Here is a 27,561-nt window from a genome sequence, read left to right as displayed (position 1 = left end):
TGTTTTCAGTCCTCCTCTGTACTTTTTTGCATTCCACTTTATGTATTCAAAGTCACGTTTTCTGTTTGACTTTAGTCTTGATTACTTTAGTCATCCAGGGAACTCCCACTTTAAATGCCCTTCCTTTCATCAGAAGAACATGCCCAATTTGTACCTGTGCTATCTCCTCTTGGAAGACTTCCCAATCTTCACTTACCATTTTACCCACCAATCGTTTGAGTCCAGATCCCTTTACAACTCCATGAAATTAGCCCCCTTAATTATCTTTACCATTGCTTGTTCTTCACTCCTTCCTGGAACTACACTAAACTGTATAATATTGTCAACTTAAATTCACAACACAATACCATTCAGTCACAGCAGCCAATGTGATGACTTTATAAAACAGTTTGGAATTGAAAGGCCTTGGATCATGTCTGCAAATTGTATTAATATTCCTTTAAATGAAAATGTGTAAAACTTGCACTACTTTTCCCCAGAGTATACCATTGAAGAACAAGTGAAGCGAGTAAAAAGTATTGAAGCTATTGAAAGTGATTTCTTCGTCCAACAAACTTTCAGATCAGGTCGAGATGTAAAAAAGGCAGGTATTATTTTCTATGTTTGTAAGTTCTTCCTAAGTATTTGGACCAAAAATTTGAAAGCTGTGTTTGTAATTGGAGTTGCTGTTTTTTTTATCTGTTGCAAAATGGGTAATGAAAAATTAAAAAATCATAATGTGGTGATAAACCAATTAAATAGAGAAAATCAGGAGAAAAATATTCTTATTTTTGTTTTTAGTTTAACATCACTAACTTTGCTGAGTATTAGAGAATGGAACACTTTCCATTTGAGACACCTAGTGGTGACATTGAGCATGCTTAGGTCATAAGGACATAAGAAATAGGAGCAGGAGTAGGCCATCTAGCCCTTCGAGCCTGCCCCGCCATTCAATAAGATCATGACTAATCTGAAGTGAATCGGTTCCACTTTCCCGCTCTCTCCCCATAACCCTTAATTCCCTTGTCTGTCAAAAACCTATCTACCCATGACTTAAATATATTTAGCGAGGTAGCCTCCACCACTTCAACGGGCAGAGAATTCCAGAGATTCACCACCCTTTCAGTGAAGAAGTTCCTCCTCAACTCCAATCTAAACTGCCCTGCCCCCCCCCCCCCACTTATCTTGAGACTTGCCCTCTAGTCCTGCTATCCTTTCTAAGTGGGAAGAATCTCTCTACCTCTACCCTATCCATCCCTTTCATTATCTTATACGTCCCTATAAGATCCCCCCTCATCCTTCTAAACTCCAACATGTACAGACCCAGTCTATTTAGTCTCTCTTCGTAGTCCAACCCCCTCATCTCCGCTTCATATCAGCCTAGTGAACCTCCTCTGCACTCCCTCCAAGGCCAAAATATCCTTGCGCAAGTGCGGCGACCAAAACTGCACACAGTACTCCAGCTGCGGCCTCACCAGTGCCCTGTAGGTCAACTACAATACAGCCAGATAAGGAGCTCAGAAATAGGAACAAGAGTCAGCCATATGGCCTCTTGACCTTGCTCCTCCAATTAATAAGATTATGGCTGATTCTGAATCTCAGCTTGCTTTGCCTTTATTCACAATTCCCTTTATTCCCTTCAAGTTGAAAAGCCAACTGATCATAACCTTGAATGTACACGGGCGGGATTTTAGGGCCTTGCTCGAGCAAGGCTGGTAATTCCCACCCAAGGTCAACAGACATTTCTGTTGACCACCTCTTGCCGGTTCCGATCCTGTGGTGTGCGAGGCGGTAGAATTTCGGCGACAGTGACTGAGCGAGCATTCGTTGCCCTCTGAGAGCTTCACGTTTTTAGGTGTCCAGATCACCAACAATCTGTCCTGGTCCCCCCTTGCAGACACTATAGTTAAGAAAGCCGACCAACGCCTCTACATTCTCAGAAGACTAAAAAAAAATTGGCTTGTCAGCTACAACTCTCACTAATGTTTCCAGATGCACCATAGAAAGCATTCTTTCTAGTTGTATCACAGTTTGGTATGGCTGCTGCTCTGCCCAAGACTGCAAGGAACTACAAAATGCTGTGAATGTAACCCAATCCATCACGCAAACCAGATTCCCATCCATTGATTCTGTGTACACTTCCTGCTGCCTTGGGAAAGCAGCCAACATAGTCAGGGAACCCACACACCCCGGTCATTCTCTCTTCCACTTTCTTCCATCGGGAAAAAGATACTGAAGTCTGAGATCACGTACCAACCAACTCAAGAACAGCTTCTTCCTTGCTGCTCTCAGACTTTTGAATGGACTTGCCTTGCATTCAGTTGATTTTTCTCTACACCCTGGCCATGACCGTAACACTACATTCTGCACTCTCTCGTTTTCTTCTCAATGAACAGTATGTTTTGTCTGTATAACGCGCAAGAAACGATACTTTTCACTGTATGTTAATACATGTGATAATAAATCAAATCAAATTGTAGAAATTTCTTTTCTTGCAGTGCAAAATGACTAATCTCTTATTCTAAGACGATGCCCCCAGTTCTAGATGCTCCAGCCAGTGAAATAGCTTCTCAGCATCTAACCTGTCATGCTATCTCAAAACCTTCTAGATTTCAAGAAGATCACCTCTCATTCTTATAAAGTCCATAAAGTTCATTGTACTTAGTCTCTCCTCCTGGGACAATCCTCTCATCCCAAGAATTAATCTAGTGAATGTTATTTGACCCCTCTAAGGCAGCTATGTTCTTTCTTGGATACAGAAACCTAAACTGTGCACAATACTCCAGGCGTAGTTTCTGTGAAGCCATGTTCAATTGCAACAAGACTTACTTACTCTTGCATTCAAATGCCTTTGCAATAAAACCAGCATACTATTTGCCTTTCATTTGTTTGCTGTACCCACACATTAACTTGCTGTGATTCCTGTACAAGGGGACTCGGTGACTACATTCAATACTTTCTCAAATCAGCTTTTCTGATCTTCCTTCTAATGTGAAGAATGTCACATTTTCCCACATTATACTTCATCTACTACTTTATTTTCCATTCACTGAACTTATCTATATCCCTTTGCAGCCTCTTTGTATCCCCTTTAAATTTAACTTTCTTGCCTGACTTTTGCATCGTAAGCAATCTTAGCTACAATATGCTCTGACCCTTCATTTAAATCATTAACATTGAATGTAAATGGCTGTGACCTCTCCTCCGAGTTACAACTTGCCAATCTGAAAATGACCCATCCTATTCACTGTTTTCTGTCTTTTAAGAGTCATGCATCCATGCTAACTTATTACCCAAGTCCTATGAACCTAATCTTGTGTATAAACCTTTCATGTGGCATTTTATCAGGTACTTTTTGAAAATTCAAATATACTATTGCCACTGGTTCTCCTTTATCTATCCTGCTGGTCACATCCTCACAGATAAGATTATTAAGTTGCAGATAGCCACGTAGGAAATGGTGTATTGACCTGTATTAGAGACCTTGCTTAAATTTGGGTACTAAATGTTTAGGAATGATGTGGAAGAAAATTAAGGAGATTGGATATCAATACTAATTAAAGATAACAATGCTTCAGAGAGAGAACATCCTTAGAAACAAGGGCAAAATCTATTTGAAAGTACCTAAGAAACAATTGTGATACCATTTCACTACTGGGTGTATTTTATGGCCTCCAAGTAGTGGGAAGGATATATGTGAACAAATTTGCAAGGAAATTACGGAGAGTTGCAATAACTGTGGAGAAGTTCTAATGGGGAACTTTGAGATAGAAAATGGCATGAAGAACAGAGAGAGAGGGAAGTGTTTCTGACATGTGTCCAAGAGAAAATTAGTATGATTCAGTCCAACAAGGAAGGAAGCATGTTTGGATCTGGTTTAGGAGAATGTGGTATGACAAGTGGATCAAGTGTCAGTATGGGAACACTTAAAGAAAAAATGATTGTGGTACCATAAAATTTAGGTTAAATGTGGAAATAGGACAAGGAGCAGCAATCCACAATAAAATTAATACCTTTGGGAGGATCAATTTCTATAGGATGAGAACAGATCTATTCCAGATAAAAATTTGCAGGCAAAACTGTAGCAGAATAATGGTCTGTCTTTAAAGAACATAAAGTTTGAGTACAGTTGAGGTACATTTACAGAAGGGGAAAAGGTAGAACAAAGAAAGTCAGAGATCTCCAGATGATGAAAGGTAAAGAGTAAGATGAGGATAGGATAGGGTTGATAACATAAGTCAAAGTCAGGCTGTGTATCGAAAGTTCAGAGGGAAGGTGGATAAAAGAAAAAGAGAAGCAAAGAGTGTGTGTGATAACAGATGGGCAGCTAACTTGAAAGGGAATCCAAAAGTCTTCTGTAAATATATAAGTAGCATAAAAGGAATAAAAGAAGTAGGGCCAATTTGGGACCTTAAGGGGAATTTATGCTTGGAGGAAAGGGACTTGGCTCTGGTATTAAAGAAGTACTTTGCAGCTGGCTTTACCGTGGAAGAAATTCATAGTGACAAAGTGGTAGTTATCATACTGGATGGGCTAAAGCTTGATGAAGAGGAAATATTGGGGTTAATTGTGCATAAGTCACCAGAATGGATCAAATGCATCTCAGGACACTGAGCATGAAAATGGAAGAGACAGACAGCAAAACTAACAAAACAGATAGTTCAGGTATAGTTGACATACATACAGAAGAGGAAAAAGGCAGAACAAACAAAGTCAGAGTCCCCTGGATGATAAAAGAGCCATTATCATCATATTGTCCTTGGATATAATGACGGTGGCTGAGGACTGCGAATATTACAATAGTTCTATGATTTGAAAGAGGACAGCAGTTCTGGGAAATTTTAGATTTAGACTTTTGGGATGCAGGATTGTAAGATGTTTGTCAAAATGAGCTCATTCTTATTATAAAGTGCAATTAAAATATACTAACGTAGATAATTATTAATGCTATATTTTTTCTGCATAATTTGGAATATTTTACTTTTTGCTGATTATTCTTTTAAAATCTACTGCTTCTTTCCTATTAAGTACAATGCTTCCAATATCTAGCAAAGGTGAATTGGTATGCTAGAATTTAATTTGTCACAATGTGCTTCATTTACTGAATGTTCTGGAAAAATGATAAACTACGCAAATATTGGGGTATTATGTGACAAAAGATTACATATTTGAATGTGCTATGCAGAAACAGCCTTTCCACACCATAAGTGATTGGTATTTTTGAATGGATGGGAGCTGATTCAAAATGTTTAATCTGATTTTTCCATTGCTTAGGCACAAGAGCCTACTGAAATCAAGTCTGAATCCACTGTGCTTAGCAACAGAACAACTGATTTGAACGTTGAAATCAAACAAGAAATTGATTATGTCCCTTGTGCTATTAAATATCAAGATGATGACTCATTGGCTCACCCGAGTGTAAGTATTTTGTGCTGAAAATAGAAATTTGTATTTGCCACTTAATTTTATGATTTGGTAGTTATAGACAACAAAATACAACCATAATGAACCGATGCAAATTAAGTATTCATAGCTACCTGATGTGTGCATTTTCTTTAGCTGCAGTGAATTATCAGCTGCCGGTTGTTACAATCCCGATGGAGACCAATATCAAAAAAAGGGATGAATTTCCCAGTGACCACTGGAAAGAATGCAGTACAAGATTTCACATTTTAAGACTTTTACTCTAACAAACAAACTGGATCAACATAGGCTAAACATTACTTAATAAGCAACCAATATATCAAACTAATGAAAAAGTTCTTCCCCATTAAACTAACACAACCAAAATCCATTTTTGCTTTATGACACAGTCCCAGTAGATATGTCGCCATGAATATTTAAGTTACAAATACATACCAGATTTTCAGCAGATTCCCTCTCACTGCTATGCCAGGGCAAATCTTCCAGTATTCTTTGAAAATCATTCCACTCAGTTTTTTAACTGTCCCTGAACTACTTTGTAACAAAAACACCCACTTTAGTGACTCCACATTCCTTAAATCTCCACAAGTCCTGTCTCTTCAAGCAGGTATCCAGATTAGTTTAAATCTTTCAAAGGATATGGACAATCAGTGATAATTTCATGGTCACCATTCCTAAGACTAGCTTTCAATTCCAAATATCATTCATTGAACTTAAATTTGACCAGCAACTCTGGTGGAATTTTACTGCATGTCCCAAAGTATTATCCTGGGTCTTTGGATGACTAGTCTAGTGATATTATCATAATGCCACTGTCTCCTGATCTCACCAATATCCTTCCTGATGGCTAACACAAAAAACAGTCTTTATCTTTGCTTTTCATAGCAGTTGCTGATTATTGCTTATAATAGTGATTCCTTTGAGTTCGTCACTGTGTCTAGAAAATAAGCTGTCCCTCTTCCATATCAAAGTGTGAAACCTGTCATTTGATTTTCTATCGGGTTCAGTTATGGACCACATGAGCCTATCTCTGGGCAGCGTTTAGCATGATCACCATCTCCTCTTCAGGACATCCTGTTTTGCCTCAAATTAAAAGAGAAATTTTAATACATAACCATCCTGTAAAGCCTTGCATTTGTAAAGCAGTCATTTGGGGTGTGAAATTACAATTTAGTGTTCATGGGAAATTCTAATGTCCAGTATCACAAAATCATAACTAAGTTGGTGACAAATTATTTAACTAAAATAAACAGCTGATGTTGTCTACATGGACTTTAGCAAGGCTTTTGACAAGGTACGGTATGACAGGTTGTTGCATAAGGTTAAATCTTACGGATTCCAGGGTAGTTAAATAGGTACAAAATGGGTTAGATGACAGAAGCCAGACGGTGGTTACGGAGGATTGTTTTTCAAACTGGAGACCAGTGACCAGTGGTGTGCCTCAGGGATCGGTGCTGAATCCAATGTTATTTATCATTTATATTAATGATTTGGATGAGAATATAGGAGGCATGGTTAGTAAATTTGCAAATGACACAATGACTGGTGGTATAGTGGACAGTGAAGAGAAAGTTATCTTGGATTGTAATGGGATCTTGATCAATTGGGCCAGTGGGCTGACGAATGGCAGATGGAGTTTAATTTAGAAAAATGCAAGGTAATGTATTTTGGTAGATTGAACCAGAGCGGAACTTACTCAGTTAATGGTAGTGCAGAGTTACGAATAAAGAAATCTTGGGGTACAGGTTCATAGCTCCTTGAAAGTGGAATCACAGGTGGAGAGAGTGGTGAAGAAGGCATGCAGCATGCTTGGTTTCAATGGTCAGAATATTGAATAGAGGAGTTGGGACATCTTGTTGAAATTGTACAAGACGTTGGTAAAGCGACACTTGGAATATTATATACAGTTCTGGTCACCCTATTATAGAAAGGATATTATTAAACTAGAAAGAGTGCAGAAGAGATTTACTAGGATGCTACCAGGACTTGATGGTTTGAGTTATATGGAGAGGCTGAGTATTTTTTTTCTGGAGCATAGAAGGCTGCGGGGTGATCTTATAGAGGTTATAAAATAATGAGGAGTCATAGATCAGCTACATAGTCAATATCTTTTCCCAAAGATAGGAAAGTCTAAAACTAGAGGGCATAGGTTTAAGGTGAGAGGGGAGAGGTAAAAAAGGGTCCAGAGGGGAATATTTTCACACAGAGGGTGGTGAATGTCTGGAACAAGCTGTCAGAATAGCAGTAGTGGCAGATAAAATTTTGTGTTTTGAAAAGCATTATATGGGTAAGATGGGTATAGAGGGATATGGGCCAAATGCGGGCAATTAGGACTAGCTTAGGAGTATTAAAAAGAAGGGCGGCATAGACAAGTTGGGCCGAGGGGCCTATTTCCATGCTGTAATCCCCCCTGACTCTATGATTGTGCGCTATAACCACTCAGTCAAATCTCAGTTCCTTCAATTAATCTTCAGTTTTTATTTGGTTAAATATGCCTGGCTGATTTGGTTTGTATTTTGTGATTATCAGATCATATATTAGCTAAAAGTTTTAGTTGAGGACAGTTCAGCCTTTTTAATTGATAAAATTTAAACTCAAAATTCACTTATGCCTTTTAAGCTACTTTTCTAACATGTGTTAAGGCCAATGGCAGAAACTGCAAGGTGTTTTGTGAAGTTAGCCTAGACCCGAAGTTTTATATTTGATTGTGGCATTGATATTTCACTCCAGAAATAATTTAAGTGACCCCCCCCCCCCCCCCCCCGCAACAAGCTTCTATCAAAGTTTATTTAACTTAGAATATAACAAAAATAGTGTAACTTTTACCAACTGCAAGACTTGAACATGACATGGTATAATTCTTAACAGCTAGTTGTTTCCCTTGTTCCAGTTTTAAAGCTATACCCCATAAACATACACCCTTCTTCAGAATTAGTTAGCACTAAAACAAATATACTCACGTGATACTAGATTTCCAGCTTTTAACACCTATGGACAGAAATCCAAGAAATCCAAACAGCCATTTTCAAAAAATATATCCTTAAGGCAGCAAAGCACAGAAATAACGCAAATCTCTAGCAGCTTCCAGTCTTCAGACTTCAGAGACAGAAAAGGACACTTCCCTTTCTGTAGTTTACCAAACCGCTACACTAGGACAGCAGAATCTCCAACTCGACAGGGGAAACCAGATGCTACTCTGTCTCTCAACTCCAAACCGCATCTGAAAACAGCAACTAAGCTAGAATTCTCCATGAAAGTCTAGCTGTCTCCAGTCATGTGACTTGATCTGTCAACCATCCCAATCAAGCTCTACGCTGCAATCCCAGGGGAACACTAAAACAACAAAACATTGCATTAGTTCAGAATAAAACAAACATGGTATCAATTAAACTGCTTCAGTAACATTAAAGGATACTGGTTTCAGATAAAAATGGCTCCAATAAAATGCCATGGACTGCTCGAAACATCCTGCAGAGAAACATGATTAAAGCACATTTCTTAAAGGGGCAGTATTGTCATACTTTTTTTTAAAAATAAGACAAATATGTCAAATAGAAATGATGGGCAATAAAACTGAGTTCTGAAGCTTTGTGGGAAGGCGTTGGAGGTAATTTTTGACTTCAGTAAGGCAGAAATTCAGAGTAACAGATTGACCATTAGTTGCACATCCCATCCAAATTTCTTTTCTCCATTGTGGATTTATTGCCTCTGCTAAAATTCCAAATTGCCTCCACAGCTTTCATTCTTGTTTGGCAAATAGCTAATTTTTGTTCTGTGTGCTGCAAATGGTGCCTGCATGAACTTCAGGTTCAAGTTTTATATTGGGATGAACAATTAATAGTTTACTTAAAAATCTGAGAGTAAAGTGCAATGAAACATCATGTTACAAATAAGGCATGAATTAGAAATAATCAAAAACCAAAGGGATAGTTGGCTTGCTGGCTAAGAGAGTGATGCAGAATAAAGCTAACAGTACAGGTTCAATCTCTGCACTGGATGAGGTAGTTCTTTTGGCCCATCTCCTTGCCTTGTCCCATAGTGATACTGTGGTATAAGCCATGATGAGTAAACCTGGGTGGACTGCGGCAAAAAGGCAAAAGCAGAGAAACACCCTATACCGATCAACAACTGCAACTACCAATCTATCCAGATGTCTTTGATCCTCCTTGCTTCTGTAACTATTTGAAAGCAGTCGAGAGGCTGGGGGCAGCAACATGCCTCCTTCACTATCACCAAATTCTTTAACATGGGTTCACCTGCAAAAAGTGTGATGTTTGAAATAACTTACATTTTGGACTTTCTCAAACAACAAAGAATCTACAACTTCCAAATCAAACATTGGTCATTCAAATCTGTCACCACTCATACATTTAAGAAGTATCCACAGAGCTTCATACCTAATTTGCCATTTGAATTAGACTACAGTTGATAGGATCCAAATTTACAGACCAAAACATTTTAAAGAAATTTTGCAATGACACCAAAGATGAGAGCATAATTTAAATTACACTTGCTCTGAATCTGTTGATGCATAATGATTGAAGTCCAGAATGGTGTATCAGTGAATTAGACACTCGTCCTGCTCCAGTAATTTAAAAAAAATCAAATTATCTTTCCCATGGACATTTGTTGTCAATACCTTTATTATTATATCGACATTGACACTACTCTATTAAATATGTGAATGAAGGTGAGTAATATGGAAAAATTGGCTGCAGGTATTTGCAACTTGCAAAATTACATGAGGCATTCATTGTGTCCCAGTGTGGATAGCAAGCACAAAGAGGATTTTGGAGTCTGGATAAGGTATGGTATAAAGGTATATTAAGTCCTGGTATCACCCGAATGAGATGGTTGTACAATAAAAACAACAACTAACGTGCTTTAATATGAATATATATAATAGGAGCAGAACTAGCCATTAAGATCAAGTCTGATCTGTCTGTGTTTCAAGTTCCAAATTCCTATCTACCCCCAATAATCTCTGATTCACTTGCTTAACTGCCTTAAGAATATTCAGTGATTCTGCTCCCACCACCTTCTGAGGTCGGAAGTTCCAAAGTTGCACAAGCCTTTGAGAGAAAAAGATTTTCTTTATATCTGTCCTGTAAGGGTGACCCCTAATTTTAGAATAGTGCCCCCCCAGCTCTGGAATCATCCACAAGAAGAAATATCCTTCCCACATTCACCTTGTCAAGACAATTCAGGATCTAATCAAGTCACCCTTTGCCCTTCTGAACTCTATTGGAAACAAACACAGCCTTTCCAACCTATCCCCATAAGACAATCCACTCATTCCAGGTAACAATCTAGTCAGATATGAAAGCAAACTCCTGTGGATGCTGGAATGTGAAAGGAACACAGAAAATGCTGGAAAATCTCAGCAAGTTTGACAGCATCTGTGTGAACAGAGAGAATAGAGTTAACGTTTCAAGCCTGATTGACTCTTTGTCAGAGCGAAAGAGATTTGGAAGTAGGATGTCTAATCAGTCTGAACCTCCTCCAATGCATTTACTTCCTTCCTTGGAGACTAGAATAGCACACAGTATTCGAAAATGTGATCTCACCAATGCCCTTTATAACTGAAGCAAAAATTCTTGCTTTCATGTTCAATTTCTCTCATAATTAAAAGATAGCATTACGTTAGCCTTGATTACCTGCTTTGTCTGCATACTATTTTTTGGTGATCCATGCACCTGGATCCCTTTGCACCTTGGAAATCTGCTGGCATTCTCTATTTATGAAATACTCTGCTTTTCTTATTCATCCTGCTGCATTATACTCCACCTGCCAGATTTTTGCTGACTCTCTCATCCTGTCTGCAAGTTCCTTATGTCTTCTTCTCAACAAACTTTCCTACTTTGAGTTGTCTGCAAACTTAGCTATCATGCTTCACTCCCCTCATCTAAGTCATTGATGTGAATGGTAAAACGTTGAGGCCCCAGCACTGCAGATTCCTGCAGGATTCCATTTGTCACATCCTGCCAATTAAATGACCCATTTACTCTCTATTTTCTTCCTGCCAGCTGATCATCTATCCAAGCTAATGTATCAGACATTACAACATAGGCTTTTGTTTTCTGCTGTAATTTTTAATGTGGCAGCTTATCAAATGTCTTTTGTATATCCAAATACAGTACATTTACAAGCTCCCTTTTATTCACAGCATACGTTATTCCTTCAAAGAACTCTAATAAATTGGTTAAACATAATTTCTCCATCACAAAACAATACTGACACTTCCAGATTACCTACAGTGTCCAGCCACAACCACTTTAATGATTGACTCTACCACCTTACCTATGACAGATGTCGAGCTAACTGACCTAGAGTTTCCCCTTTTCTGTCCCCCTCCCTTCTTAACTAGAGGGGTTATGTTTGCTCATTTCCAGTTTAATTTCTAGAATATAGTAAACTTTGAAAAATAACCACCAACAAATCTACTATTTCATTAGCCACCACTTTTAAGGCCCGAGAATGAAATTCATCAGGCCTGGAGACTTGTTAGCCCGGAACTTCATAAGTTTTGTCAGTGCAACTTCCTTAGTGATTGTAATTTCACTAAATTTCTCTCTGGTTCTGGTCCTGATTGATAGCTATTACTGGAATATTTTTTGGATCCTCTATAGTAAAGACAGAAGTAAAATATTTGCTCATTGCAGCTGCCATTTCCTTGTTCTCTACTATTAACTCTCCATTGTCATTTTATACAGGATTAACACTCACTTACTTTATTTATTCTGTTCCTGTTCAAATGCCAGTAGAAACTCTTGCTATACATTTTTGTGTTTCTAGGCAGCTTCCTCTCGTAATCTAATTTCTCTTCACCAATTAACCATTTAGTCATTCTTCCCAGTTGACCTCAGCGAGCTCAGTTTTCATGCCTATATATAAGATGAACATGTTGTTCTCATTTAAGTTTAAAGTACTAGACTTACTCTTTTCCATTTCATTCTGGTGTAAATTTCATCATATTTTGGTTGCTGCCACTTCAAAATGCCTTTACTCTGAGGCCATTAATTGCCATCGCATTACACAATGTCATGTCCAGTCTAACCTGTTCTCTGGTTGGTTCCATAATGTGCTGCTGATAAAAACTGCCTTGAAAGAATTCAATGAACTCTTCAGCCAGGCTTCTATTGCCAATCTGACTTTCTAGTTTATTTGTAGATTAAAGTCACCCATGATTATTGTCATCCCTTTATCACAGGCATCCAACACTGTTTCTTGTATACTGTGTCCTACATTGTGGTTATTATTAGGAGGGCCTGTAGACCACTTGCACGATTGACTTTTCCCTACTATTTCTTATCTCAGCCAAAACTGATTCTATATCCTGATCTCCTAAAGCAAGGTCATTTCTAACTATTGCATAATTGCCATCCTTTATTAACAATGCTATCCCTTCACCTTTCCTTACCTTCCTATTCTTCTTGACTGTCATATACCCCCTCAATATTCAGGACTCGATCATTAAAGCTCTCCCATTGCAGAGTGCCTATTTAAAACAGGACTAAAGGAAAATTCACCATTGAACTTTTAAAAACAAAACTATTCTTTATCCTTTGCCCTTCTTCAACATGGTGCCCCTGTCCCAAACTACAAAGGTTTCCTGTATACAACACTAGCCCTTTACTAACTATTACCTGTCCAAGCAATCCTGACATCCTTGACACATCATTAAACTTGTAACCAAACAGCAAAAAATTGTGTAGTTGCTGTTGGGACTTTTATTATATTCATTTTGACTTTTTGTGAATATTTATTAGATTTAATGTAACCGACTGGGCCAGGTGCTTGGAAAATGGGACTAAAATAAACAGCTATTTTTTCTCTTTTTGGCTGTTGCAGACATTATGGCTGAATGGCCTCCTCCTGCACCATAGCCTTTCTATGATTCTGTGTTATCAATGCAACTATACTTGGCAAGAATAGTAAAATGCTTTGTAATTATGCTGGATAAATACTTTAAAAATTCAAGGCAATTGTTCATGTTTGTTTGTCATGACGGCTCCTCCCGATGGACGTCTGCAACACTGAGTTTATAAGATGAAAGTTTTGTCAATAGTTTCAAAGGTTCTTCAAGAAATTAAACTCTTATATATGTACATTTTCAAAGTAGGATATTTCATCAGTATTCTGTTCTTGAGACCCCTCTGACACCTTGGGAAAGGGACTAATGGGTCATTTTGATTCCATCCTTGCACTGTAATGTTTGACATCTGCATTGAGATTCACATACCAAGGTTGGAAGATACTTCACACAGAGTTTGCATCACTGTCTGCACAGCAACTTTTACAAAAGAGCAAGTTGTGTGGGTTCTCATTCACTTGCAGTTGCACTTTAAAAAAAAATTGGATAAGTGTAAGTCAGACAAACAGCTCTATGTTAAAAAAGTATTCAGTTAAAGAACAACAGTACGTTGTTAGAACTAATTTCTGTACTTGGTCTTATTCTGCCACTACAGCTGTTCATGGACAAGAAAGAAGCAGAAGAAAAATGGTTCAAGAGGTTAATCACTCTGCGGCAGGAGAAATTAATGGGAAGTCCAGTGTCTGGATTTTGAATGTTGTTTATGTTTCTTAAATGACTGAACCATCAGCCAATAAGTCTGCTGTGAAATTATTGCATTTCATTGTTTTATCTTGCAATGTATGATTTTCTATTATGAAGAGAGCTAATTGTTGAAAGTTGAGGATTTCTCATTTAGCAAACTATTAAATTTGTAACAGCTGTTACTTTTCATTAAGTAATTTGCATATCTAGAGTCTTTAGCTTTAAATTTGTTACACTGCATTTCATATTATTGGAAAGTGTGTGACTTGTTCATGCTCATAGTTATTCAGAAACTTAAATTGTTGCTTCTGGGATTTTATTAGCAAAATTGCTGTGTGGTGCAGCAAATTTTATGTTGTATCATGCAATAATTAGAGAAAAATACTTGAAAATAAATTTACAAATTCAAAGCAATAAATCCAATTCAGGATTGGGAATTCAGAAGATGAGAAATAATGACAATAGTTTGTGAAAACTATTTTAATCCCAAGTTCAATATTTTTGGTTTAAGTTATTCTTTGTTTAAAAGTATTACTTACTGGCCTAGTTAAAATCTAATCCAAAACTGGTTGATATCAGACTAACATCTTTCAGCTGCTCGTTTGAGAGATAGCGGAGGAGTTTACTTGATTCAAGCTGTAGATTCCTAAAAGCATTGTACTCTGATGCCTACTAGGTGGAACAGAACCTGTTGGGCAAGAAGAGGAGACCTTAAAGATCAGTGAAAAATTATTCTTATGGGCCAAGATGATCCAGGCCCTTCAAAAATAATCTGAGCTGTTGTCATTTCCCATGCCCCACCACTCCTCAATGATCTCACTTTTTTCCCCCCATCAGATTCATCTTGTTGATTATGGGATAGTCTGATTTTACCTGATTTTAAACAAAACACTGCCCAGTGCAGGCAGTGAATGTCATATCCAATGCTGACGGTGAAGGTTGGTGCAGGTTGCACAATGCCTGATGTAGGCAGTTAAGGTTTCATAGTCCAAAAGAGAAAATTTGGAAAATCTCAGCAGGTCTGGCAGCATCTGTAAGGAGAGGAAAGAGTTGACTACCCTTTGTCAAAGCTAAAAGGCATAGAGAGTGGGAGATATTCCTGTGGTACCTCTAATATATGTTCCTTTTTCCTCAACCGTGGATTCCCATCTACAGTTGTCGACAGGGTCTTCAACAGCGTGCGGTCCATCTCCTGCGCCACGACCCTCAGCCCCTTCCCTCCCTCCCAGAACAAGGATAGAGTCCCCCTTCTTTTCATATTTCACCCCACCAGCCTTGGCATGCAAAGCATAACCCTCTGCCATTTTTGTCAACTCCAGCATGATGCCACCACCATATGCATCTTCCCTTCAATCCCTCTGTCAGCATTCCACAGAGATCATTCCCTCTGGGATAACCTAGTCCACCCATCCACTATACCCAACACCTCTCCTGTCACTTACTCATGGAACCTTGCCATGGAATTGCAAAAGGCGTAACACCTGATCCTTTACCTCTAAGCTCTCTATCCAAGGTGCAAAGCACTCATTCCAGGTTAAGCAGTGTTTCACTTGCACCTCTTTCAGTTTGGTGTATTGCATTCGCTGCTCCCAATACGGTGTCCTCTATATCGCAGAAACTAAGTGTAGACTGGGTGATTTCTTTGCTAAGCACCTTCAGTCTGTGCGCAGTCAGGACCCTGACTTTCCTGTTGCTTGCCATTTTAACACATGATCCTGCTCCCATGCCCACATGTCTGTCCTTGGCTTGCTGCAATGTTCTAGCGAAGCTCAACACAAACTGGAGGAACAGCATCTCATCTTCCAGCTGGGCACTTTTCAGCCTTCTGGTCTCAACAACAAATTCAACAACTTCAGGTGATTTGCTCTACCCCACCTTGACTCTCTTGTTTTCAATCTATGTTATTTAATTTTTTCTGTTCTCTACCTTTTATTTCTTTATTGTCTTTCTTCGTTTTTCTTTTCCCCCAACTCATTCCCCCTTTATCTTCTTCCCTGATCATTTCTCCCTTTTTGCTGCTCCTTTTCTAAATCTTACCTATGTCCCATCCATTTTCCTTTCCCCCAAAGGAAAATCTTCATTTTAGCTTCTCTGCCGTTTGGCCATTTACACACTTTATTCTCTCTGTGGACAGCTATTCGCAGTCTTTTCCCCTAGTTTCTGTGGTTATGACTCATTCATTCCCTCACCCTGCAGTACAAATACCTCTCACTTTCTATGCCTTTTAGCTTTGACAAAGGGTAGGCTGGACTCAAAACGTCAGCTCTTTTCTCTCCTTAGAGATGTTGCCAGACCTGCTGAGATTTTCCAAAATTTTCTCTTTTGGTTTCAGATTCCAGCATCTGCAATAATTTGCTTTTATCTAAGGACTCATAGCTCCTGATGCAGCCAGTGAATGTTACAGTAACTGATGCAGGTAGTAAAGATACAGGTAGTGAAGGTTGCATGGTGCCTGATGTAGCCAATGAATGTCACATTATGCCCAATTCAGTGAAAGTTGCATAGTGACCGGTACGCTTTAGGTTGCAAGAAGACCTTATGTGTCCAAAACAGGTAGTGAAGGTCATACGTTGCCCGGTGCAGGCAATGAAAGTTGGATGGTGCCCCATGCAGTTGCGAAAGTTGCATGATGCCTTTCACAGACCTGATGAGTACAGTTTGCACAATGCCCAATGCAACTATTTAAATAATCTGCTTACATAGTGAGATATTATATCAAATTTCTAACCAAATATTGAGAAGGGGGAGAATCAAATAATATTTACTCTGAGACTTTAACTGTCTACACCATTGTGCGACCTCACCTGAACATGCCTCCTGCCCAATATATTTTTTGAGTTTTTGTGCTGTTTGTCATGAATTAATGAACATACAGTGCAAAAAGATGGCATTTAAATGTACCAAATGGAGATTGTATGCTTGCAACATTGCACAATCTATCCAGGTTATCAAATTACTGATACCCAAATTTGTTTCTCCATTGTCATCACTTATTCTACTTTAAAATATTGCTATCTTTGCTACAGTGAGAATAATGTTCCCATTTCACAACATACACTAGAATTAAGACAGGGATAAGTCAAACAGGATAATTGAGTTAATTGTAAGCTTTTTCCAATTTGGTAAAATAGCGCATATTGTTAGACGTTCAAGGTTTGCATGGATATTTTGGGGGGTTACTAAATTTTGCCCTTTAATTTGTAAGTTAATAGATTTTATCAGGAAGCCTAGAAACAAATTGGAAAATGGTATCAGCTCTGCTTCCAATTTCTACCCTGTCCTCAATTTCACATGTTTCATCTCAACCTTATCTTTGGAAGGACATTTATTGGAATGTTTTGTCAATTTTAAAAAACTTAACTGATTTTGGGTATCCTTGATAATTATTTTCTGCTGTTTGCGTGTGGGATAAAAGCATTGAATGGCAGCGCACCACCTTGGACAGATTGCTTGCCCTGGTATCTATCACACACGTGGTGCCAATGCCCTGCTGAACTTTGCCGGGAGAGCGGGAGGGAAGGGTCACCATGGCGTGACGTCAACCTTCTGTGATGTGATATCGGAGCTGCTGATTGGAGGTTACCATGGCGACCTTTCAGAGCGGGAGCCGAGCGGATTGGACAGCTGTCCATCAATGCGCAGTTTTCCCTTGTACCTTTGCCCCGCCCCCAGCTGCGCGTTGCCATAACGACGTTGCGCATCAAAACAAACGCTGCGCGGTGGCTGTGAGCCTCCAGAAGTTTCTTCGGGATTTAGGCGACAAGAGGGGCAGCGAGGGAGGGGAGTGGAGAGGGAGTCCCTGCTTTGGGTGGGGGGGAAGTGGAGAGGGAAGCTGATCAGATCCAATCTTAAGCTGCTCCAGCCTGGCAGCAAAGCCCGTTGAGAAAACGCCAAGCGGGATTAGAACAACAGCAGCCCCTCCGACCTTTGCTCAACCCGGCCCGGCACCATGTTCCGTGAAATGGAGGAGGACCCGTTCTTCACGTAAGTTTAGGTGACAGTGTCTGCCTCGGTTACAGACACATCTTTGTCATTTCTATATTCCTTTTTTGTGACCGAGGTATTCAAAATCGTAAGGGGACTGTACAGAGTAAATAGCGAGGACTACTGGAAGGATCGAGAACAAGAGGCTAGAGTTGAGACGGTTGAAACAATGCCAACAGGAGGAAAGACGTTTACCTTTCATTTCGCAGTGTCACAAGTAAGCTCAGATTGACACTGCAATAAAATTACTGTGAAAATCCCCCAATCGCCACACTCCGACGCCTGTTTGGGTACACTGAGGGAGAATGCACCTAACCCGCACATCTTTGGACTATGGGAGGAAACTGGAGCACCTGGAGGAAACCCACGCAGTACGGAGAACGTGCAGGCTCCGTACAGACATTGAGCTCAGCTGGGGATCGAACCCGAATCCCTGGTGCTGTGAGACTGCAGTGTGAACACCCAGCAGATTAGGATCTGTCTGCACTGCCTGAGAATGTGGGTGGAAATAAGGGTCAATTCAAATATTCAACAGCTATCTGGATCGTTATTTGAAAAGTTTGCAGGGCTAGCTGAAAGGCAGAGGATTGGCAGTAGGTAGATTGCTCCATTTACAAGCTAGTGCAAACATGATGGGCCAAATAGCCGCCTTTTGTGCTGTTTACGAACAAAATAAATCACCCAAGCTTCTTGGAGCTGAAGAAAACTGAGAGGGACCTAATCAGTGCAATGGGGTGACGACAGCAATTGTTGGGATGGAGACCATCATTCCCACTTCAGTCTATTTTACTTGTTATTGCTTTTATTTTAATCATTCCAGAAGATTAAAAAACACAATAACGCTCACTGCTTCTGAACCTGCTCATTTTGATCTCCACAAAATGTTAAATGAAATATTTTAATACAAAGTTTGCTTTTTGAGAGCTACCTCTAGGCAGAAAACTGGTTATGGGTGTGGGTTAATTATTCTAAGCTGTAGTATCTTGGGGTATCATGGAAAGAACAATCCTTTGGGAGTGCTATTCGTGGAGGAGAAGATATGCCCGGTGGTGGAATAACGCTGGAGGTGGCAGATGGGCAGCATGGTGGCACAGTGATTAGCACTACTGCCCCTCAGCTCCAGGGACCCGGATTTGATTCCCAGCTCGGAATGTCTGTGTTGGGTTGGCACGTTTTCCCTGTGTCTGCATGGGTTTTCTCCCATAGTCAAAAGATGTGCAGGTTAGCTTGATTGGTCATGCTAAATTGCCCCTAAGTGTCCCGGGATGTGTATGTTCGCATTGGCAGGGTAAATGTGGGGTTTCAGGGATATGGCCTGGGTGAGATTGTGGTCGGTGCAGACTCGTGGGCTGAATGGCTTCCTTCTGCGCTGTAGGGATTCTATGGTTTCTAAATGACAGAAAATGTTCCATTCAGTGTGCAAGCTGGTGCAGTTGTAAGTGGCGATAAGGAGAATCCGATCTTGATTTTGGGAGCGAAGGGATAAGAACAAAACTGCAGGAAATATTGTAATATAGTTGAGGATAAAAGAAGATATCTCAGAAACGCTAGTGTGGAGTGATGCCTGATTGAAAATGATTTAACACAAATTGAGGAACTGGGAGAATGGAATGGGTGTAGGATGTGAGGAAATGTAGGGAGTTGGTGAACTTGTAATGAATATTATAGCATCATAGAATCCCAACAGTGCAATTGGTGGCCTCAAGTCTGCACTGACTCTCTAACAGTATATTTATCCAGGCCCATTCCTGCTCTATTCCTTTAGTCCCATGTTTTTACCCCACTAACCTACAGATCTTGGGATACTAAGGGACAATTTAGCATAGTCAATCCACCTAATCTGCACAGAAACCCATGCAGACACAAGGAGAACATTAAAACTCCATGCGGTCACCCAAGGCTGGAATTGAATCTGGCAGCTGTGCCACCATGGTGCCCTCAAACCTCTATGCCATCATGCTGCTCTGAATGAATATTAGTTAATAGAAGTGGAGACAAGGAAGGGAAAGGAAAAATCAGGAGATGGAGCGCGTGAAATTGAGGATAGTCAATTAGAATAAGGTGTGCAGTTCTGATTACCACATTATCGGAAAGATGTGATTGCATTAGAGGGAGTCCAGAAGAAATTCACCAGGATGTTGCCTGGGATGGAACTTTCAGGTTATGAAGAGAGGTTGGGTAAGCTTGGGTTGTTTTTGTTGGAGCAGAGAAGACTGAGGTGTGACCCGATTTGTGGTGTACAATACAAGGGACGTGGACAGAGTAGATGAGGAGCAGCTGTTGCCCTTATTTGAAGAGTCAGTTACAAGGGTAGATGGGTTCAGAGTGAGGGGCAGGAGGTTTCAGGGCAATGCAAAGAAAAACCTTTTTACCCAGAAGGTGGTGACAGTCTGGAATGCACTGCCTGAGAAAATGATAGAGGTGGGTTGCCTCGCACCATATTAAAAATTACCTGGATGAGCACATGGCACATCATAACATTCAAGGCTATGGGCCGAATGCTTGTAGATGGGTTGAGGTGGGAGTTCAGTGTTTTTTCACGTCAGACTTGATAGGCCGTAGGGCCTCCTCTACACTCTCTGAGCCAATGATAACAAGAAAAGTGCAATAAAATTCTATAATTATATTGTCTCCTCAATTCTAACTTGAACCCAAACCTTCCCAATTGAAACCTCAAAGCAAATTATGATGACAGTAGCACAAGGTGATATCAGTAGTTATTATTTATGGAATGCATGGGGAAAAAATCATTCATGATGACCAGATCCAGTACTAGTAATGGTGGGAAAAAACTAAACAACTTGCATTTATATAGTGGGATTTGTGTCTATAAATGGTCTCAAAAGTGCTTCACAGCCAACAAATTACTTCTGAAGTTTAGTAATTTCTCTAGCAGCAAAGGGAAAAAAACATTTTTGTCACAGGAACATGATCTGAAAGTAAATCTTTTGTCAGACTAAAGTGACTGTCATGTCACACAGATTTTAACACCTCTGATTTAAGATTCTCAGTCTATACTGTTTAATTACGTTATCAAAATTTGTGTGTAAGGCCTGCAGTATCTACTAGTAACATCATACAATAAAGGCATTCACAACATTACTGGAGATGTGGCATCGTACCTGGTTGGCAAGTTATTCCGCTATGCAGTAAGTCATAGTGGAAGAGCAAAGCATTTAAAAACAGTGCAGGAATGGCACAGCAGTGCTGGAACCAAGCAGAGGTAGGGAAGAATTCAATCAGCCCCTTGCCATGCACCTTATACGCTTATGACTATGTGGCCAAATTCTGTTTCAACTCGATTTTCAAGTTTGTTGTTGATGCCACCATGGTAGGTTGGATCTCAAATAACGATGAAACAGAGTTCAGGAAAGTGATAGAAAATCTGGTGAACTGGTGCGAAAACAGTAATCTCTCCCTCAATGTCAGCAAACCAAAGGAGAAAGCGACGTCAGGAGTGTAGTGTAGTGGAGGATATGCCCCTGCCTACATCAACAGGGATGAGGTGGAGATGGTCAAGAGCTTCAAGTTTCTACATGTCCAGATCACCAACAACCTGTCCTGGTCCTTCCATGTCACCACTATAGTTCAGAAAGCCCACCAACACCTCTACTTTCTGAGGAAGAAATTTGGCGTGTTCACTACGACTCACCAATTTTTATAGATGCACCATAAAAAGCATCCTTTCTGGATTCATCACAACTTGGTATGACTCCGGCTCTGACCAAAACCGCAAGAAACTAAATCGATTGTGAACCTAGCCCAGTACATCATGCAAACCAGTTTCTCAGCTGCCTGCTGCCTTGGAAAAGCAGCCAGCATAATCAAGGACGCCACGCACCTCAGGCATACTCTGTTTCAGCACCTTCTATCAGGTAAAAGATACAGAAGTCTGAGGCCACGTACCAACCAACTCAACAACAGCTTCTTCCCTGCACACTTCATGGTCCATAGCTAATGCAAGGAGTTTAATGAATAAGCCGAGAGCACACATTTTTAAGCTGCAGGTTGGAAATCAAAATCCTTGCTGTCTGAAAACAGAAATGTCCATTTTAAAAGAAGTTCTATCTTATTCAGTGAAATGAAATTCAAGTTTACTGTCCAAATACTGGGACAACTGGGCTAGGTTTTTGTTCTTGGTGATATGCTGGACTAATTATTAGCTTTTTTAGTTTGTTTACAGTAGCATACTGGTTTATTTTTTAAAAAGCATACATTATTTACTATTTTCATATTTTATCATGTTCTCGTCTTCATTTAATTTGGATAGACTTAATATCCAAAATCTGAGAAAATCCAATATTCATTTTGTTTTTGGTCCCAAGAGTACTGAATTTTGGCATCCAACCTGTATTACTGCTTAGAAAAGGGCAGGACTACTGGCTTAATGTTTCTGGTTACAGGATTTTTGGATGAAATAACAGATTGAAAAGGAAAGTGTGATAACAATATTGATTTAATGATGGTATGTTAGAGAACTCATAAAATGAGGTTATATAGGTTGAACTCAGGAACAGAAAAATGGCTGTCGTGCTGGGAAATATACTACAGATCTCCTCTCAGTCCAAGGGTGAGAGATAGTAGATAGATTTTTGACATGCAAAACAATAAGGGGATAATAATAGAGGATTTCAATCACTCTAATATTAACTGAGATACAGTCAGTGTAAAAGGGTATGAGGGATACAGAGTTCCTAAATTGCATTCAGGAGAATTTATTTAGCCAGTATGTGGGAACGAAACAGAAGGGTGCAGTGGGTGTGGCAACTCTGGATTCAGCTTTAGGGAATGATTCAAGGATGGTAGAAGGAGCATAGCGGGAGGAACAATTTTGTGGTAAGGAATCATAATTCAGTTAGATTTATCAAAGCCATAGAAAAGGACATAGGTAAAATAGGAGTAAAATTCTAAATTGGGGAAGGTCAATTTTATTAGGCATAGGAAGGATTCAGCAAAAATGAACTGGAAACAGCTACTTGAAGGCAAATCAGTTTCAAATCCTTGGGAGTTATTCATAAAGGAGATTCAAAGGGTTCTTCTTCCCACAATGGAAAAGGGAGAGCCATATCTAGAGCCCTCTGAAATTTAAGGTGCCTAGAGGTAAGAAGAAACAAAAAAAGGGAAGCTTATATCGACACCATGATTAATATTGCAGAACAAAGAACAACCCAGCACGGGAAACAGGCCCTTCGGCCCAACAAGCCCACGCCGCCGCATCACCCTACACCTATTCTACCCTGTGTATCTACAAATAGAACCCCTGACTTAGCCAGATTCAGGGGAGAATAGTGTCAATTTGGCAAAACCAATCAGCCTAAGAGCACATCTTTGGGGTGTGGGAGGAAACCGGAGCGCCCGGAGGAAACCCACGCATCCACAGGGAGAATGCACAAACTCCCACAGACACAGGCCCAAATCCATGTATCTGCACAGCTAGTAGTGCTGGTCACCGAGCTGTTGCGGCGCCCGTCTACCGGTCCAGGATCAAGCGCACACACCGACACGAAGTACTAGGCCACTCCCGGAACCTCCAAGAGCAGCCCACGCACGACCCACCGTGTGCATGCCCCTCGTTTGACAACGAGGTGGACCTCCACCTGCGGAATAAAAAGACAAAAACGTTAATCACAAGCCTGCCTTTCCGGTGTCTCCCGAGGTTCTAACCCTTATTTAATAACCCCTACCATAACCCTCCATCCTCGTTTCACTCATGTGCCTATCTAACTGAACCTTAAACGAGTCCAACGTTCCCGCCTCCACCACCCTACTCGGTAGCGCGTTCCATACCCCCACAACTCTCTGCGTAAAGAACCTTCCTCTCATATCCAAATTATACCTCTCCCCCCCCACCCTTAAATCATGTCCTCTTGTATTTGTAACCAATCTAGGGAGCAGTCTCTCACTATTGACTCTGTCTATTCCCTTCAGTATCTTATATACCTCTATACCTCTAGAAAGCCTAGATAAATATCAAGTGTAAGGATGAAATTAGGAAAGCAAAGAAGGGGTATGAAAAAATAATGGCAAAGAAAATCCAAGGAAAATCAAAGGGCAATCAGATAGTTATAGAATGAGCAGTACCTTTAGGCATCAAAAAGGTGACCTCTGTATGAAGGCAGAGGATGTAAATAGAGCTAATAATGAACACTTTGCAGCTGTCTGAGGGGACCAATGATTACATCGTAATTAAAGAAGAAGAATGTGAACTATTGGGTAGGATAAATATTATGAGAGGAAGTATTAAAGAGGTTGACTTCTCTGCAAGTAGATAAGTTGCCAGGATCAGATGAAAAAACTAGATTGTTAAAAGAAACTAGAGTAAACATTTTGATGGTCTTGACTATCTTATTTCAATTATTCCTGACTACACCAGTGGTGCTAAAGGATTATGTTGTTTATCCAAATAATGACAAACCAATTGTGAGAAAATTATTGGAATCAATTCTGTGGAACAAGTTAAATCATTGTTTAGAAAAGCAAAGATAAATCAATTAAAATCAGCATGAATTTGTTAAGAGAAGTCTTGTCTAAATAACTTGATTCAATTTTCTGAGGAGCTAACAAGTAGGATTAATGAGAGTGGTGTGATGGATGTGGTCTCCAAGACTTTTAGAGAGATCCTACTGGCAAAAATGAAAGCCCTTGAAATCCAAGGGAGAATGGCAATTTGGATCCAAAATTTGCTGAGTAGCGGGAAGTAAAAGATAATGGTTGACAGGTGTTTTTGTGATTGGAAGGCTACTATCAATGAGGTTTGGAGAGGTTCAGTATTCAATTCCATGCTTGTGATAGTTTACCTTAATGATTTGGATTCAACATGATAAAGACATTTGTTTGTGTATGATATAAATGTGTGGTAGACTGAGGAAGAAATTTTCAGATTGTGGGAAAATTTAGAAAGCTGATGTATTGGACAAAAAGCTGTAAAATGGATTTCAATCTGGAGAAGTATGAAGTAATGTTTGGGAAGTACAACAAGACAGTCATACAATAAACAGGAAGATATTGAGTCATGTAGAGGTACAGAAGGACCTTGGAGTGCATGCCCACAGATGCCCAGGTTGTTAAACTGGTTATGAAGGCAGATGACATGCTTTCCTGACCAAGGCACCAAATATAACTGCAGGTAGGTCATATGAAAATTGTACACAGCTCAAGTATTGTTCATTGTTCCTGCCATGTGGTGATCAGAACTATATGATTGTACTGGAGAGAGTGCAGAGGAGATTTACATGGATGTTGCACTACTGGAGATATTGAGGAAAGATAGAATTGAATGTGTTTTTCTCCCAGAAGTGAAGGGGGCTAAGGGGTTACTTAATTTAACTGTAAAATATTTGAGCGGCCTAGGGATAACCAATTGCCTGAGCAGAAAGATCAGGAATTGTAGATTCAAAATAATTGCCAGAGGATTAGCAGGGAGATGAGGAAACAATTTTTTATCCTGAAGGTATTCAGAACCTGGAAACTCATTGACTGAAAGGATTGGAGAGGCAGAATCTTATCTCACTTAAAAAGTGGATATCTACTTGAAAATCTGCACTGCTATGGACCCATTGCAGAAAGGTAGGATTATGCTGAGGAGATCTTCCTCAACTGGTATGAACAAGATTGTAAGAACTTTAGATACCAGACAATAAATCACAGAAATGAAAACATGATTCAGTGTTAACAGGAAAATTTGTTTTGCAACAAAAGTTAGTTAAGGAACAAAGACTACCCTAGTTCAGCTGTTTCTTGCTTCTCAATAACTAGTGGCTTCAGATGGCTTTGTTTTCTATCTTGAAATCTGCAACATACCTGTCAAGTCCATTCTTTTTATCCTACGTTGTCATATTGTGATGGCATCATCTGCCTGTTAGTGCTTCAATTAATTCATCCACTTTGATCATGATTTTTGGTCAACTAAAGCCATGCAGCCACTCAGTTGAGCACGCATCTAAAATTACTAAAAGTGATAATGGGGGACTCTAATTACCTTGCTATATGTAGACTGATAATAATAGTGGAGAAGTAGAAGAGTTTCTGAAGTGTATCCAGGGAATTTCTTGGCCAATATGTTTCTGTTCCAACTAGAAGAATTATTGCTGCCCCTGCTTTGAGGAATGTGAGTCAAATTTTTGTCAAGTGGGATCTTAAAATTTTGATTAACTTTGGGAAAGAACAAGGGACAACCTGGAGTAAAGATACTTGATTGGAGAAAGGCTAATTTCATTGTGGTTTTGGACTGGAGGATGGTTTACAGTGGGGTTACTGAGCATTAGTGTATACATATATTAATGATTCAGACTTGGGTGTACTGGGCATAATTCCAAAATTTGCAGATGACACAAGACCTCGAGATATTGTGAAGTGTAAGAGGCAAGTGACAGACTTGAAAAGAACATAGTAATATAGAAGGATATGTATGGATTAAATTTAATGCAGTGACGTTTTGAGGAGAGGCAATGCAAACTAAAAGATATTATTCTAAGGGGGATACATGAACAGATAAATCATTGCAACTCATTGATTCTTCTCCTTGCTACCTTCAAACGGGCAGGATGCTGAGCTTTTTGAGGCATAAGAAAAACAAAAGCAGAGGAATTAAGAAGATAAAATAGAGAGTTGAGACTTTTTTTAAAAATTCATTCATGGGTTGTGCCAACATTTATTGCTCTTGAACAGATTGCTTGGCTAGGCCCTTTCAGAGGGCAGTTAAGAGTCAACCACATCGTTGTGTGTCTGGAGTCGCACGTAGGCTAGATCGGGTAAGGATGGCAGATTTCCTTCCCTAAAGAACATTAGCGAACCCAATGAGTTTTTTTAATGACATCAACAGTCATCATTAGACTTTTAATTGCAGACTTTTCTGGAATTAAAATTTCACCATCTGCCATGGGAGGATTTGAAAGCTGAGAGGAGATTTGATAAAAGTTATCAAAGTCATGAGGGATCTGGACAGAGTAAATAAGGAACAACTGTTCCTATTCACGAAGGGATGGGGAATGAAAGAGCACAGGTTAAAGCAATTGGCAAAAAAACCCAAAAGTAACACAAGGAAAACTTTTTGATAGAGCGAGTGGTTGGGGTCTGCAAGTGGGCGGCACAGTGGTTAGCACTGCTGCTTCACAGCTCCAAAAACCTGGGATCAGTTCCCAGCTCGGGTCACTGTCTGTGTGGTGTTTACACATTCTCCTCGTGTCTGCGTGGGTTTCTTCCAGGTGCTCCGGTTTCCTCCCACAGTCCAAAGATGTGCGGGTTAGGTTGATTGGCTTTGCTAAAACATTGCCCCTTAGTGTCCTGAGATGAGTAGGTTAGTGGGACTAGTGGGTAAAGTATGTAGGAATATGGGAGTAGGGCCTGGGTGGGATTGTGGTCGGTGCAGACTCGATGGGCCAAAGGGCCTCTTTCTGCACTGTAGGGTTCTATTATTCTATACTGTCTGAAAACATGATGGCAGCATCTTCAATCAAGCTTTTCAGAACAGAATTAGGCTGTTAGCATTATCTGAGAAGGAAGAACATACAGTGTTATGTGAATAATGTGCCAGAAATGTTGAGAGAAACGTGTTTTTGTAAGGAGCTGAATGAAATCAGCATGAGCAGAGAAATGGTTTTAAGGAAGTTGATAGGATT

At 39.8% G+C, this 27,561-nt stretch overlaps 2 protein-coding genes across 5 annotated transcripts in view; both read left to right on the top strand.

Moving 5' to 3' along the window:
• The window catches only part of rsrc1 (arginine/serine-rich coiled-coil 1), a 401,286-nt gene extending 386,346 nt beyond the window's left edge, over positions 1-14,940 (top strand). The window contains exons 9-11 of one of the 3 annotated variants that reach the window (XM_080185516.1): positions 480-583; positions 5,254-5,397; positions 13,872-14,940. In XM_080185516.1, the coding sequence (XP_080041642.1) occupies positions 480-583; positions 5,254-5,397; positions 13,872-13,970 (347 nt within the window). In that variant the 3' untranslated portion in view covers positions 13,971-14,940. The remainder of the gene's footprint in view (positions 1-479; positions 584-5,253; positions 5,398-13,871) is intronic. The other 2 variants (XM_080185515.1, XM_080185513.1) reach the window with 2 other exon arrangements.
• A 77-nt stretch (positions 14,941-15,017) lies between these two features.
• mlf1 (myeloid leukemia factor 1) overlaps positions 15,018-27,561 on the top strand; it is a 42,388-nt gene continuing 29,844 nt past the window's right edge. Inside the window, exon 1 of one of the 2 annotated variants that reach the window (XM_080185510.1) lies at positions 15,018-17,944. In XM_080185510.1, the coding sequence (XP_080041636.1) occupies positions 17,910-17,944 (35 nt within the window). In that variant the 5' untranslated portion in view covers positions 15,018-17,909. Of the gene's footprint in view, positions 17,945-17,967; positions 18,162-27,561 lie in introns of those variants that run through there. The other variant, XM_080185511.1, reaches the window with a different exon arrangement.

Source organism: Carcharhinus amblyrhynchos, chromosome 3 (assembly GCF_965287045.1).
Source record: "Carcharhinus amblyrhynchos chromosome 3, sCarAmb.v2.hapA, whole genome shotgun sequence".
Lineage (NCBI taxonomy): Eukaryota > Metazoa > Chordata > Chondrichthyes > Carcharhiniformes > Carcharhinidae > Carcharhinus > Carcharhinus amblyrhynchos.
This window is presented reverse-complemented; position numbering and strand designations above follow the sequence as displayed.